At 43.3% G+C, this 16,120-nt stretch overlaps 1 protein-coding gene across 2 annotated transcripts in view; it reads right to left on the bottom strand.

Moving 5' to 3' along the window:
* Positions 1–13,477: 13,477 nt before the first annotated feature.
* Positions 13,478–16,120, bottom strand: part of WHAMM (WAS protein homolog associated with actin, golgi membranes and microtubules) — a 31,075-nt gene continuing 28,432 nt past the window's right edge. Inside the window, exon 10 of one of the 2 annotated variants that reach the window (XM_027887026.1) lies at positions 13,478–14,980. In XM_027887026.1, the coding sequence (XP_027742827.1) occupies positions 14,694–14,980 (287 nt within the window). In that variant the 3' untranslated portion in view covers positions 13,478–14,693. The remainder of the gene's footprint in view (positions 14,981–16,120) is intronic. The other variant, XM_027887027.1, reaches the window with a different exon arrangement.

Genomic DNA, 16,120 nt, shown 5'->3' on the forward strand with positions numbered 1-16,120 from the left:
AGAAGTGTTTCCATGGGATTGCATTGATTTAACAGATGGAGTTTAATGCTGGCACATTAAGCCAGTGCATAGCTCTGACACAGGCAGTTATTTCTGGGTGCTTCATGCCCACCAGAGGAATGATGGGGGTGTTCTTGGAGAAATCCCTGCTCTGTCTCTTCTAGTCTTGCCCCAAATGTATGTATTTGCTTATTATCTTCTATTGCTCTGATGTTGAGTTGTTAGGGATGCCTGTACACAGCTCTATGCTGTGGGAAACTCCATCCTTCAAGAATCCAAGGTCTTGCTATAATTGCCTTCTTTCTTTTTCCTTCCCAGCAGCAGCAGGTTGAGAGCTTCTATGTGTAATCACTTAAAAACCTCCCCAAACGCTCTCTCTTTTGACCTTCTCTCTCTTTCATTGTATTTTAACTCTTCAAAAGCCAAAAGTGTACTAGGAAGGGGCAGTGCATGATCTCAAGTGTTTGAGCACCAGTTGCAGCTGCCCTCTCTGGCCTGGCCCCATTCCTGCCCCAGGACTGGCATCCCAGGCTCCTGCTGAGGGGGGACCATCCGTGTCACACACTGCTTATTCCTCAGCGCTCTGTGATGGCCCAGCAATAGCCCACCTGCCAAATTGTGAACCTCACACTGCTCCTCAGAGACTCATCCATGCATTGAAATGCCTCCTCCCTCCAGATGGGAGCACCAGGGCAGCCAGCCTTCCCCACCAAAATGCAGGCACCATCCTATGGGTACATTTGATCCACCTTTTGTGCACGGTTGGAATTCAACCTGTCCCTGTGGGCACCCTGAGTTTGGTTGGCTGACACCTGCTGAGGGATGGCCCAAAACGCTGCTGGGGCCAAGAAATGCTCATTCCTGTCCAAGAGAGGGTCTGCAGACTGTTTTTTTTATACAGTGCTGGGCAAATCCTGATTTCCAAACACCATCAGCAACGTGTTGGTCAGTGCTCCACTTCCATCCAGCCTGAGTGGAGGTGTCTTTATATGAGGCTCTTTCTCACCTTGGGCAACCTTGAGTTCCCTTTCTGGACACAGGTTTCTCCCTCTACGTGGTTGATGGCAGGATCTCTCCTACCTCACTTGCACAGTCTTTTCTTAACAAAGGTCTTGTGCTTGGCACTTCTTGTGCTGAGTTCTGTCGGCCACACCACCACAGATCCTCCCATGCTGCCCATCCCTCCTGTCTGGCCCTCATGGCATCAACAAGCTGGGGGCTTCAGGAAGAAAAATCTGGGCTGGCCTCTTGTGACACCAGGGCAGAGAATGTCTCACTGTCCTCTGGGCTGAGTCGCTTCTTCGAGCTGGTGTTAGAGCTGCTGAATAACGGTGAGGTTTGAATGTTTTTTGGTGGCCAAAATGAGAAATAAACAGGGCTACTTCGTATTAGCACAAAACCTAAAAATATTCAGTGAAATAAAAATATGTGAAGAGAATTGTTTTCAATTGTTTCATATCTAATGTTCCATTAGGTATGTTACATCACATTCTGGAAAAATACCTTAGTCTTATATTAGGAGTAAATTATTTCAAAATGAAAAGCTGAAACGTTGTTTCACACCTCAAAATAAAGTAGGTTAACCTTTTTCTTTTTTACTATTTGGCCGAATCTTTATTTGCCAATTTTGACTCAACTTCACAAGGAGTTTTGTTTGGCCTAAAAGTGTATTTTCAGCAAAAGTAGTGCTTTGCAATGTTCTGTCTACATCTAATTGGTGTCTCCTTTGCTAAGTGAGCTCACTGGAAGAAAATTGTCTTCCCTGTAAGAAATTCCACGCCACCTCTCCCTTTCTGTATCCTAGCATTCAAAAGATGCACTTTTTAAAAACAGTTTTATGCTGGGTGCATCTGTGCCCAGAAAACAAATGTTCTTTAGACAATGTCTTTTTTTCTGGACTAACAACCTGATTTTATTTTCATCTGAATGATTTAGGGAGAACATCTTTTTAAAGCTGCCCAATGAATTGAGGTGAGTGGGAAGGGTTTCTGCTGCCCTGACTGTTGTCGCTGCCATTGCTTTCCAAGGGTACCAGCCAAAGCATTTGTGGTGTCGAGGCAGGTGCACACCTGCCTGTGGTTGCTTGGTGGCTTGTTGGCCAGAGGGAGCTCATGTTCCCCTCCCAGTAGAGCATAAGCCCTTAGGCTTCTGCACTCTTCTTTATGCTGTTCATTTTTTTCCCCCAAATGTTTCTTTTCTCCCTTATTAATTTTTTGCCACCTTTGGTGGCTTCATAAGTAACAGAAGGAAAATTCTCTTACTGCTACCACCTTGCAGTGGTGGGAGTTTCTCAACTACAAGACCATGCTCTTCCTTAGGCTCTTGCAGAGAGTTATCTTGGCAAAACCCTTCAAAGCATTAGTGGCTTGTAAGGAATATAGTGCTGTCTTCCTGAGCCTATGGATTAACAAAAACAAAACTGCTATAAGGGTGAAACATCTCAGCTTAGTGTGTGACCAGTGCTGAACCCGAAGGAAAGGGGTGTAAGGAGGGGTCAGCAGCAGCAGCTAATTTTGGTGATTGTTTCAGCAGAGGCTTCGGTGAAAGATGTGCTCTGCTCACAAACGGTGGATGGGCCAAAGGTCTGGATGGCCACACTGATCCATCAGCTTACCCACCTTTGTCCAGGCACTTCTGGACTTGTCAAGCCTGTAATTATCAAAAAGTCCTCAGCATATCACACGGGTGGTGATGTGAGGGGTGGAAGGCGAATGTCCTCACACACAGAGCTGAGCTGTGTGAGAGCGTTGCAGCATTGGTTATGATCACATAGTTGCAGTCAAAACCAGGAAAAGCTGTTGCTGTCCTACAGGGCCTCAGCAGTACCAGGGACCTTGAGAAGGACAGGTTCAGCTTTTGGCAGGGGCTGAAAGGCAGCAAAGACTCCATGGCTGGGCTGGCAGGGTCTGGTTGTGGGCATGATTTAGCAATGGCAAGACACAGAGCTAGCCTAAGGTAATTTTTCTTTCCATTGATCGTGTTCAACAAGCACCTGTGCATCAGGCAAAGCAATATGTAGCCACAGGATGATTGATCCAGACACACCTCCAGGGGGAGAGCTCCAGCTGGCCCACACAGCTTGGCCAAGGATGTTGTGCCTGGAGTCCTGTGCCGTGGGAGCTCGGCAGTGTTTCAGGCTCGCTATTAGGATGTAAACTTGACAGTTACATGAAGTTTGCACGTCTTAAATACCATTCTCTTTGGTAAATGATGGTACCTGAAGTGAAATAGAGTCAGGAGGTGAGTGATAAATATGACAAAGGTGCTTCCCAAATGAGGGCTCTCCTGCAGGCGGTGGGCAGAGCTGGTCCTGGCCAGGAGAGCTTTGCTTGCGTCCCTGGGGGATTTTGGATGTCCAACCTGTTTGATTTTTCTACTGTGTATTGTCTTTGCTTTTCTTTTTTTTTCTTTTTTTTTTTTTTTTTTTTTTTTTTTTTTTTTTTTTTTTTTTTTTTTTTTTTTTTTTTTTTTTTTTTTTTTTTTTTTTTTTTTTTTTTTTTTTTTTTTTTTTTTTTTTTTTTTTTTTTTTTTCTTTTTTTTTTTTTTTTTAACAGGTAGCATGAACATACAGTCTTCAGATGAAGGTGCCTATACTTCCAAAAATTTTATATGCACATTTTGAAATTTAGTTCATTTAGTTAATTAATGGTACACACATGAAAGGCACTTGAGAAAAATCTGACTGCTGTTGTATTTTTGTTTGGGGTTTTTTTTAACACTGGTCAGCAATAATTATTTTAGCCATATACTAAAGCTAAAAGAACCGATATGTAAGATTTGTGAAATAAGCTTTTAAGTTTGCAGTATGCTGATTAACTTCGGTATGTGATGAGGGAGCTATGCTCAATAAAAGAGTATTTTGCAGCATTTAGATGTTTTCATTTAATTGCCTAATAGTGATCATGAACATAATATTCTATAAAGCTCATCATGAATGGCAAACAAAGCACATTGTTTTTAATGAATATATCCCTTGTAGTTGAAAGTTCTGAGAGTGTTTTAGTGTGGTCTGCTATACCAAAATATTTAGATTATTATGAGATTTTAGTACTAAAGATAAACATACACCCTGTTTTTACTGTTTCAAGTAAAGTTTAGTGAATGACTGACGATTTGTTGGTATACAACTGTGGGAAAACACTGCAGTGCTCTAAAGGTATATTTTTATTTGGGTTTATTATATTTAGTATATGGTTTAATGAAAACTGAAGTGTTTACTACAGTTGGATCATTGTAAAAGCATCTCTTACCTCATCATTTTGTCTGCTGTAAAAAAGTACTTTCCTCTTCTTTTTTCTTTTTTCAAATTGACCATAGACAGTCAATGTTAACATTTAGACTCCTAGTAGCAGTAAATGCTGGGTTTTATATCTCTAAAAGGAAAACTTGATTTTTTTCTTTATGAACTTATATAACTTTGTGATTTTTATCTGATTTTATTGTAACATAAAGTTGTTTTATGTAAAAATATATAGTTTAAGTAAAGTCTCGTCTCATTGTCTTCATTGACTTCAGAAACCCTTATGGCTGCAAGTGTGAACTCAAGGGAATGCCGTCCTTTGATAAGAAGAATGTGATTTTGATCTATACATATGGTATAGAGCCTTGGTAATCTTAAAAACCCTTTTTTCAGGAGGTGGACCTTTAAAATGTTTGTCTCTCTTTGCTTTAATCTGTTAGCCCTCTCAGAGGGAGATGCAGCGTTAAGGTGGTACTTACATACCTAAATTGAAAAAGTAGAATATATAAATATCTGACTGTGAAATTTTGGATTTACTGCATGCTGAGAGAGGTCTTTAGTTAGGAGGCAGCTTTTTGGCACCCTGTTTGGGGCACGCTCAGGCCTGAAAACACTCTTGTGATTCCTGGTGGCAGCTGGAGCTGGTGTTTTCTCTGGAGAAACTACCTAGGACTCAGAAGTAATTGAAATGAGGGAGTTTTGACGCCAATTTCCTACATCAGCATATAGCAGTTAATAAGAACCTCTCAGATGAGACTGTTTCCAAAGGTCCCTGCTGGTGTCCAGGGAAACAGTTCACACTCAACAGCACATCCCTGGTAGGGAAAACACTGAAGTCCATCTACAAACAGTGCATAGTGATGCTCTCAGCACTGTCGTATTTGTTGTAGAGAAGCAAGGTTTGTACCAAACCAGGCTTTATCAAAGGAAATAAGGAGATTTGAAGACTTAAATGGCTGTGGCTCACTGTGCCTTTGTTACTCTGGGCTACAGGGCTGCAAATGTCAGCTCTGGGGTGAGCGAGAAACTCGTCTGCCCCTGACCTTTTGTCAGAGCTCTTCTACCTGGAGCCATCAATAGCTCTGACAAGCAGTTCAGCAAATTCTGGCAGTCCCTGAATAACCAGTAGCTACAAAACCAGCGTATGTGTACTGTAGTAGAATGTAAATAATGGTCTCTAGTACTTAGCAAACACCCCCTCCCCCCCATTTATCTATTTGGATTTGCATAATTATAAATGTTAGTATAACACCTGTGTGTGCATCTCATCACCTACAGTTATCAGGAGTGAGTCCCATTCTGTTCCTAGGGAGCTGCTGGTGCCACAGTACACATTTCCATTCACCCACACGAGCACTGTGTTGTGCCTGTGGCAGTGCCTCCTGCCCTGGGCATGTGGAGGTGCCAGTTCGGTACAGGCACAGCTGTATTTCTGTAGGCTATTCGTCTCATTAGGTCCTGGATGCATTTTTAGCATCAAGGAAGTCTCTGGTTTGTGTGAAAGGCTGTTCCTTGCCAGCTGTTTGTAATGCAGGTGACCAGTGGTTCCAAAAGGAACAGCCTGGTCTGGGAGCCACGGCGAGCGATGCTGCCAGCAGGGATATCTGCTGCTGCTGTCTGTGATCCCTCGATTTTCACATTCGACTGGATCCTATTGGAGAGCTCATGAGCCTCCTCAGTGGGATGTGCTCTTCTGCAGTTACCCATCAGAAAGCATTTTAACCTGGCTCTGAGCTGCTGAGCTGTGATGTGCCACCTCGGGATGTCTGGCGAAAATATGAGGTAAATTTCAAATTGAATGTTTGACTCCTAAGTAGATGAGCAACGTAATAATATGTTCTCCTTTTGGCTACCTTGAGTTCCTTCAATAGCATAGCAAAATCTAGGCCATAACTTAGTTCCTTTTGGAGGAAAAAACCCACCTTGGCACCCACAGGGGAGGCCTGTAAAAGGAGAGTACAGTGGATGAGATCCCTGAGCAGGAACAGCCTTGCTCTCTCTGTAACACATGCAGAGTGTAGCTGGTGACAAGGCTGAACTTACATAAAATTCAACATTATTCTGTCCCACACACTTTTAATGCTCTGTGCTTTTCATCTAAAGGCATGTCTGCACCAACAAGGGAAGAAAGGAAGATGTGTTAATTATATATTATTAACTGTCTCCCCACTTCCTAGAAGACTTGAGCGTTTGTTCACAAATCCACTGCATACATTTTCTTTAATTTCTTTTTTTGGTCCTAAAAAAGTAGCCAAAATTTTGTAAAGCATTTTAATTATTTACAGCATTAAATATCCTTTACATAATCAGCGTTGCTAACCAGAGCAGAACAGCAGCATCCGTGAGCCTAATATGTAACAGGCTAACCTTCTCCTGAGAACGACTGAAATGTTAATGTTAGATACAAAAATGGGGCTGTGGCAGCTGAAGAAACAAAGCCAGACAATGACTGGAGCTCAGCCTCTGACCTGCAGTGGTGGTGCAGCCCTGCTTTGGCCACTGAGCCCACTGGAGCAAAGTCCAACCATCCTTCAAAAGCAGAAAAAGATACCCTGCCAGGTGCACTGCCAGGTTTGATTTCAGTGAGCAACGCTAAAAATGGCCCTCCCAAGGCTCATGAAGCAGCTCTGGGAGGGCTGTGCCAGTTGCCCTGGGACAGAGATTTCCGTTTTATCATTAACAGGCATCAGGGCAGCGCTGCCACGGAGCTGTCTCAGGCTGGGCAGGTCTGAGGCACGGTGAATTTTAAAAGCATAGCTAACCTTTGCAAGGCAAACATTTCCATCTTATTGCAAAAATGCATTGCTGGGAACATGTAACAGGTCACTGCAGCCAAGTGGTACTTAGTTCTGACCTCTGCCTTTGAATATTTCAAACACAGATCTCCGTGCTATGAAATTCCCTTTGGGTTTTAACAATTTTCTTGAATATTGAATGTATTTCAATAACTTTTCAAAACTGTTAGATCTTCTCAGAAGAACTGCCTGAAATTAAGTGATCTCTAGATGGAAAACTGGGTGTTGAAAATCAAAGTTTTTTGTGTGCCAAATGGGCCCAGCTTCTGGTTTTTAGGCTGAACGCCCATTTTACAGGCACAGTAGACACATCTTACTGAATCAATCCTGCTCTAGCAGAGCTTTTGGGACCTGCTGTTCTCCACCATGAAATGGACCTCTTCATAAATACATACCCTCCTGTGTTTGTGTGCAGCAGTGGTTGTTATCCAGGATCCCAGAACTAAATCCCGTGTAGCTTTTCAGGGCTATACTTTCACACATGGCTGGACGCTGCAGTCAGAGTGAGGGCTTAAATACCCTGAACAACAGTTCTTGACAATGGTTTGCATTTAATTAATCAAGTTTATGAGCAGATACATCTATTGGCACGTGAAGCAGGTTGATTTCAGTTTTTTTGTTTTCCTTTCATGTCCTCTCCATTCATTAGTACTGTCAGTCTATGAAAAAGAAATCTGTGGCTGCTGTAATCAAGAGAGATTGAGCTCTTGCTTTTCTCCTGACTTTTCATCATTGAATATGATTTGTTGCATATGCCCTGGATTGTACTTAATGTATGCTGGCTGGAGGGAATTCAGACGTTCATGGAATTATAAATAACACCAGCACTGGCAACCTTTCTGCATTATCATGTCACACTAAAATGTATCAGTTTTCAAAGCTATTTACTTTTAGACTTTTGCCATTTATTTTGTTGCTACCATTAGCTATGGCTTTCATTTTTCTCTGGATGCAGGTTTGTGCTGTTCATTAGCCTGAAGATGAATGTCACAAAACAGGATGCTGGAGTTCCCTGAAGAACAAAGAACCCAGGAAAGAAGCAAAGTATTTATGTCTTTCAAATCCTGCTTATCTATAGCAGTGTTGGGTGCATTTATAAAGATAATCTCTAACTCTGAAAGCTGAGAAATTGCAGTGATTCACTCTCTTCCTAACGCTGTGGAGGTCCTGTGGTCACCAGCACAATCATTTCAGTGGGAAGAGAATGGCTTTAGGTCAGGAATGAGAGATACAGGGATGTTTAAAAATAAGAAGGGGAAGGGGCAGAGTTGTGTTGTAGCCCAGCTCTTCTACATCAGGGTGTGTAGCATCTGATAGGCCTTTTTGGTTCAGATAAAAGATGACCAGAGTCCAAGTCCCTCCCTAAGATGAGATGCAGCATCCCTTGGCCATCCACAGCTTCAGCTACCCTACTTTGAATCTCCTAACTGGGTAATGGAATTAGAAGGTGAAACTTCCAACTTGCAAAGTTTTTTGAACAAACTCTGGACAATTTTCTTTAGCTATGGTTGTTGTAATGGATTTGATTTTTTCATACTTTCTGGATAAACCAACATTGCTGGTCATACTTAATTCCTCTTTGGAAAAGAAATTTAATAGATGGGCTGTTACTGATTTACAACTCCTTGTTTCTGCTTGTGTGATAAATACATATAAAAGCCAACACCAGCACTGATGGCAGTGTATAAACAGGGACTGAGAAGCACAGTGCTGCAGCAAATAAATTTGGACTCTCCTTGTCTTGCACATTTTGAGCAAACTGTGTAACAGTGCTGGCATGGCTCATCCCAAGGCCTTCTTTGGGTCACTCCAGGTGACTGCAATGGAGCCCAGCAGGCTCAGCAGACCTGTGTCAAGGGAAAACAATGATTGTCTTTAGTTGCCTTCTTCACCTCTGGTCCAGATGTCTCCTTGCCCAATTTAAAGCTAATTAGAGTTTTACAGATGACTGCAACTCTGCTTGACTTCTGTTCACATTACCATGGGGAATACTGCTGCTGTTCCTGGAGTCATCCCACAGGGAGCCAGCCCCGTTTCTGACACCAGGTATGTCCTGGGGAGTCCCTGCCCTTGGTGGAGCAGGCAGCTGCCTCGTGTGTGGGCTCACTGGTGAGCAATGCCAGGAGGGAACAGGGGGGTCACAGGCACAGCACAGGCCATGTCTCCCCGTTGTGCAGCCCTTTTCCCTGCAGCAGATGCTTCACGAAGCATTCACACATGTGAAGTGCTCCTTTTGGCAGAGCAGACAGGATGCATTGCTGCCTCCTCACCCTGTGTGCCTGCTCACTCCTGCACACTTCTCAGGACTTCTATTCCAGACTAGCAGGGCTGCTGGCTTGGGAAGGAGGGGATGGCACAGAGCTCTCCGTGTAGGCTGGGGAAGTGTAGGCGCTTGATCCTGTTTTGCTGTCACCTATGCTTCGCAGGAAGACTGTGGGAAGGGCAGTGACTCACTTGCTGATGAATAAAGGATCCAAGCATGTCTCCAGGAGTGAGACAGATTCATTTTGTCCCCCCAGTGTCTGCAGTGCCCACTGCCATGGTGCCGAGACAGGCGGATACCACGCTGCTGGCATTGGAGCTGGCTGCCTTTCAACCCCTTCTGGGTGAGAAGAGGATGGAAACCGGGGGCGGAGCAGAGACTGCTGCTGGTTCTCAGAGAAATACCCTTGGGTTCTGCAAAGACACCCGTGGGATGGTGTTTAGACTATTGCCTTGGGATAGAAGGGAGGTGCAAATGTCTTTGGATGCTAAGAATGGTGAACTGATGCTCAAGTGGGGGAAAACCCAGTCTCCCAGGACACTGAGTTTGTCCCCCAAGCTGCAGCTTGGCCAGCCCTTCCCCAGACTGCTGGCCCTTTGGGTGCTGGCAGGGCAGAGCTGGATGCTGCTGTGGGTTGGAGACCAATGTGGCCCCTTTCTGCCAGAAAGCCCTTGCTCAGGGCTGGCCCTGACCCACAGCCACAGTCCCCTGATTTACCTGCAGGGAGTTGCCCAGGGAGGCTGCTGTCCCTCCTGTCCTCAGCACTTTATTGGAGATTTGGGGCAGAATGGGGATCTAGTGGAAAATGAGCATCTGTAGTTTTGCTAAATATGTTTTCTGAACAGTTTGTGGCTCACTCTTACTGCAAGAGCAAAGGCTTGCTGAAGACGGCTTGTTTTACAAAGCATTTTCACAAGTAGCGGAGCTGTTAATGTCACTGTTACCTGAGCAGATTTAATTGTGCTGCTTCTTGCTCTCAGTTTAGAATGACGTGCTGTGAATGAAAATCACATACCCTTTTGCCAGGAAAAAAATGCCATGTTCTGGAGCAGTTTTGAGTGTTTCCTCCAGGGATATGTTCACATATTGTTCTGAGCTGCTTTTGCTGCCAAGGTTTGCTGTGGCATTTATTAAATAATGCCTTCAATACCATTTACCTTTTATCATCACCATGGGTTTAGTTGAAACAATGTGTCCCTCTTTCCTACCAATATCACATTATTATGGCGTGTAGTGCGCAGATGTGCTCTTGGATGCAAACAGGAGCTTTTGGAATTAAATCCATGCTTTTCAAATGAGAGCTTGCATAGACTTAGGACTCATTTTCTCCAAAGGGTGCACACTTTTATCTAGCAACTTCTTTGTGGAGGAGGACTGAAAAAAGAAGCATTTCCCAGCTTTTTGTAAGTCTAATGAATGTGTTCATACTGATCCTCTTTGTCCCTCTTGCTGCTGGTGTCCATGTGCATCTTTTTATTTAAAGGGATAAAGAAGGGAGTGGAAGTGATAAAAGGATGGATCATGGGTGCTGCCCTGCAAACCTTCATGAGCATCACTTCAAGCCCATATATTCAAGTGTATTCAGTGGTTCCCCATAGTCCCACAGGTACACAAATCGTGTGACATACTTGCTCAAGACCCTAGAAGATCACTCTGGATCACTTGAGACTTGATTTGCTGAATTCAAAACCATTTTGCAGAAAAGAAAAAAGTCAGTATCAGGTATGTGAGTCAGCCCTGTGCACTGAACTGGGGGAGTTAGCTATGGACATAAATCCCTAAAAGCAGCATGTCGACAGAAACGCTGACAAATCCATAGCTGCACTGGCATTACCAGCTATGGCCACGGTCCTCTGTGCCCCAGTACCACAGCCATGACTCTTCTCTTGCTGTGATCAAAGCACTGGGGTTTCAAAGCAAAGGTCTTTTAGTCAGACCAAGTAGTCTTTGAATACATTAACTTTAAACCTCCCTAAAAATACTGGCAACTGCTGTCTGGACTGCCCACATCATAGTCAGAGAGATCACAAGCCGCAGTGACACTGATTTATAGAAATTGATTTCTTTACCTCATTACTGGGATTTCCAGCAAATCTGTGCATTATTAACTCTTTAAAGACAGACAATTGTATTTTTTTCAGTTTAAACAAATCAATTTCTGCAGCTGGACAGTCAGGGCAGACTATTCCCACTGAGGGATTAACTTAGTAGCCCATGGTAAGGTATTTTAAGAAGGGTATTTAATGTCAAAAAGGTGTGCCAGCATTTTTGCAGGTTAATATTAATCTAAACTGATAGAGCTGGTCATCACTAGTTGGTCATCATGGAGCCAACCTATTACTCTAGTTTCTCCTGATTCATCCATCAGCCCTTGTACTTTTCTGACTGTGCGTGGCACCAGCAGCTGCACCAAACCCGCTGGATCATGATGGGGTGAGAAGGCATCTGCTGAAGCCTGAGCTCAAATCCAGATTAAATCCTCTTGACCCTTGCAGATGGCTTTTCTTGAGTGACCCATTAACCTGGGGTAAATCAGCCTCAGGGCACTTCCTACCCACCCTTCCTTCCATAGCCCAGTGCTGGTGGCATAGGACAAGTCATGGTCACAGAGAGCCAGAAGAAAAATCTGATGGTCTTTCAGAAAGGTTTTTTTGAGCTTTTTACATTTGGGCATCTCTGAGAAAACAAGCTGTGGCTTCCCCTGCAGAGCAAACAGCCTCAAGGCAGCAGACACTGTGCTCAGCTGGCCAGGGGCCCCAAACCTCTCCTTGCGCAGCGCCTCAGCAATACCAGCAGTGCCTCGGCGTGTTTATCTAACCTGCTCTTAAAGATTTCCAGTGACAGAAACTCCAACACCTTTCCAGGTAACCTGCCCCTGCACCTCTCTGCTCTCACTGTTTGTTAGAAAGGTTTTCTATCATTACCCTGAACTCTTTCAGCTATAATTTAAGCCCCTTATCTCCCTGTGAACACGCAGAACAAATTACTCACCTCCTCTCTGCAGCAGCCTCTTATGTACTTGAAAACTGCTCTCTCCTTCTCTTTAGGCTGATGCCAGTGCTTCTGGTGTTTACCCTGGTCATGCTTCTGATGTCCAGGAGTGTTGGTGATCCAGTAGCTACTCTGCTGAGTAGCATCCATTAAATTTTGCTGGTGAACCAGGTGGCGAGGACACTTGATAGAGGTGCAATTTTCCACACCAACCAGAAAATTGCAGCAGCACATTTTCCACAGAGCAGGCTTGTTGGCTGTCTAGCAAATGAAGTGAGCTTCAGAAAACAGGTGGGTTCAGTGGTTTCTGAGGGGCTTTTCAAGGATATTTTTCAGCCTGGAAGGTCGAGAGATCTGCTGAACACCTGATCTCGCCCCAGCTGAGCCTCATTTACAAAAGAAACCCCTAAGCAGGGGAAATCACTGTCCAGTGATACTGATCCTCAGATGGCCTCTCATGATTAAAATTGCTGCTGTTAAACACCCAAAAGCTGTACAGTTTGTTGGAGAAATTGCAACTCACTCTCTGCGTACTTTAAACTGCTGCATTTAATGTCCTAGCACTGTAGTTAAGAATTCAGTAATAGCAATAAACCACTAAAGGGTTCTGTGCTGCCATTTGGCAGGAGGTACCAGCCACAGGAAGGCAGCTGAGCCTCTGCACCCTTTTCTCAGCTTTAAATAACTACACTGCTGAAGGGCATGGCCTGGGAGAGGGCAGCTCTCAGCCCCAGCACCAGCCCCCTCTGCCCTCCCACTGGCCAAGACCCCTTCTGCCCAGGGTATCCTTGGGGAACAGATCTCTGCTCTGGAAGCACCAGATTTTGTCCTCAGTTCCAATCTATGGGAAGTGCTCAGCATTCGGGGTGCTGAAGTCTGAATGTGCAGTAAATTCTCCCCCATGCCCATCCCAGCTCAGGGGAGCAGGTGTGGGGGCACTGCCCATTGTGCCCAGCTCCCCTCTGCAGACATGGCCTCAAAAAAGATGAGTAAGAACCGACCTGTGCTGCTGCTGCTGTTGTCTCTGTTTGGTTTGATGGCAGTGGACAAAAAAAAAGGTTGGTTTTATTCTGACATTCAAGCAGCAGTAGGTGTTTAAATGGTAAAAAAAATGAACCCCCAGCTGCTGCTTCTCGAAAACTGTAGCATACGTATTTACTGTGCTGATTAAACAGATCCGCTGCTCTGTATTAAACAGGGAATTAAAGCACTGTATTTGCAATTTTGTCTCCAAATTACAATTCATAAATATTTGAGAAAATAAGAGTATTTACATATACCATTAGTGACAGCACAGTTGCTAGCAAAAACTAGAGTACCATGGTATAAGTAATGCTTATTTCATAGCAGTATCCTAAAATGACAGCACACTGAATCCACTTCTTCTGCCAAGATACATTTTTATTAAGGGTCAGTATAAACTTCAAAAAAAAAACTCAAATAATTTTTGTCACTATCTACTCAAAATAGAAACAGTCTCTACATTAAATGTAGCTGAATTTTTAAATAGTCAGCTTCCAGGCACAACACAAAGACCTGCCATTTATAAGGCCATCAGGTAATTTAAATTCATGAGTAGCTATAAACATGTATTGAAGTTCTCAGTGGAGAAATACAGCTCTGCATTACAGGAGTAGATCCTGGAAAATATTGTCTACAATATTTTGGCTCTTTCTTTCATTGTAAATGTAGACGTACGAAAAACATTTAGCATCTAAAAGTTCTCTGGACTTAATCTTTTGGCTAAAAAGTAAACTTTTCAGTAATTACTGAAAGCAGTAGTGCTTATTTCAAACTTAACACTAATTTTCCCAATCAGCATTATCAAGCCCATTTGTAAGTGCATACTTTCTAACATGATAATGATAAATTATCCATCCATGTAGTTATTTGAGAGTGAGCAGCATTAGAAAAGCAAAATCTTAAAGAATTTTCTGCACAGTGGAGGTAGGAGTGAAAGATTCCAGATTATGCTAAGTTTTCTGGTCTGCCTCTGTCACCACAAATTTGGTTCTATTTTTATCTGACAAAGAGATTTTACGTTATTTTTTCACTCCTTAAACTTTGTTGTGATAGCACTACCTACTGTGTAGTAACAATCTAAATAGTATATGTTTCAATCCAGCATTTTAACTGTCTTCAGGTGTGGTGAAAGCATGACATAGTTCAGCCAGAAACACCTATTGATGCAAGCATAATTTGGAGTATGATTTCTTACGCAAAAATAAGAATCTGTAGCTCCTATATAGTAAATCAACAGGATTATTTTACTTTACAAGACATTTTGGACTATCACACACACACACACAGAGTCACACTTCTTTCATTTTGAAAGGGACAGTCTTCCACAATGTGCAAAATGAGGCAGACAGTTCCAGTCAGTAAGTCTGTTATGCTGAACCGGTTAGCTGTCCCATTCTCCATTATTCTGATCATTGTCCTCCTCTTCTTCAGAATCAGCAGACACTTTCTTAATTCTCTGCATGGCTGCCTTAATGCTTCTCTCTAGGTCATTAGGGGATCCTTTACTGACATCTTTCTCAGTATCTCGATTCACTTTCCTTAGTTTAACTCCTTGCCTTATTGCAGAGAGGATGTTGTCTTTGACAGAGGCATAGGGGTTTGGCTGTTCCACTTTGCGAAGATGAACTTCACTGCGTTTTAGAGAAGCCAAAACTTCATCCATGGAACCTGCAACAGATAAATCTATTGTTACCAGAAGAAAGAAGAAGACAACCACACTTAGAGGTATAAAGCCCTACCCAAGTGCTCAGGGCTCTCCCTTTACTAAAGATAGGGAAAAGAATGGTCTCTTCTGGAACAGACTCATTCAAGCTTTTGCAACAGCAGGCTCTGGAACTGGTTTGAAAAGCTGTTAAAGCTTTTATATCTCAAATTAGGAATCCAACACCTCTTCAACACTTTACAAGGTGGTGCTCTAAGGAAGAAATCATACACAAAGGATGATGCTCTTTTTCATTACAACTTTATGGGCTTTCAAAAAAATTTCACTGAACGAAAAAATCTCCTGCATTCTCTATTATAAACAATCTACATTCCCTCCTAGCTTGCTCAGAAGCCTGCTGAGACCATCAATTGCACTTTTGCTCAGCCAAGGGAAAAATGAAAGGATTTGAGTAGAAGTGCACCATTGAAATCAGTAGGAGTCAGCTCAGGCCCTACCCAGGCAGCTCTTTTCTGTACGGACTTAAAAAACAATTCCCATTTCACAACTTGATTTAAATCTCAGGTGTATGTTTCTGAACTTCAGACCATGAAGGGCACCATAGTGAGATAGCCTCCACTAGTCCTCCTGATACATACTAATTTGTGTTTTACTCCTTCTGTTGGTTCTTTGCTGCTCGCTGCAGACTGTCAGGCAGGGAGGCCGTGTCCCTGGACAGCAGTTGACTCCTACAGCAATTGGCCCAGACCATCTGTGCCTCACAGCCAGCAGTACTTTTGCCATGCGCAGAGCACACAAGGTTATGTGATTAACATCAAGCACTTGAAATGTAACATTTTGCTAAATCCTATGGTACCTTCAGAGACTGAAAAGGATCAAGCAAAGATCCACCAGGTCATCTTGCAAAGCCTACAAGTAAGAAAGCCCTAAGTCTATTAATGACAGGGGCTGCCTGGTAAAATACTAGTCAGGCTTACAAATCGTAAAAGAAGCCTCTCCTGGCTCTTCACATACAAAACCAAACATGTTTATGAAGCTGTTTCAGTAAGTTCCCGAGGCACTAATTCAGCAATTGCTATTACAGCTATTAACATGATGGTTTTCTTCAAGCAGTAGGTGTAAACAACCAATCAGATCTCTCCAGT

Source organism: Empidonax traillii, unplaced genomic scaffold (assembly GCF_003031625.1).
Source record: "Empidonax traillii isolate 1590-97213 ecotype Southwest subspecies unplaced genomic scaffold, ASM303162v1 scaffold201:size1909950, whole genome shotgun sequence".
Lineage (NCBI taxonomy): Eukaryota > Metazoa > Chordata > Aves > Passeriformes > Tyrannidae > Empidonax > Empidonax traillii.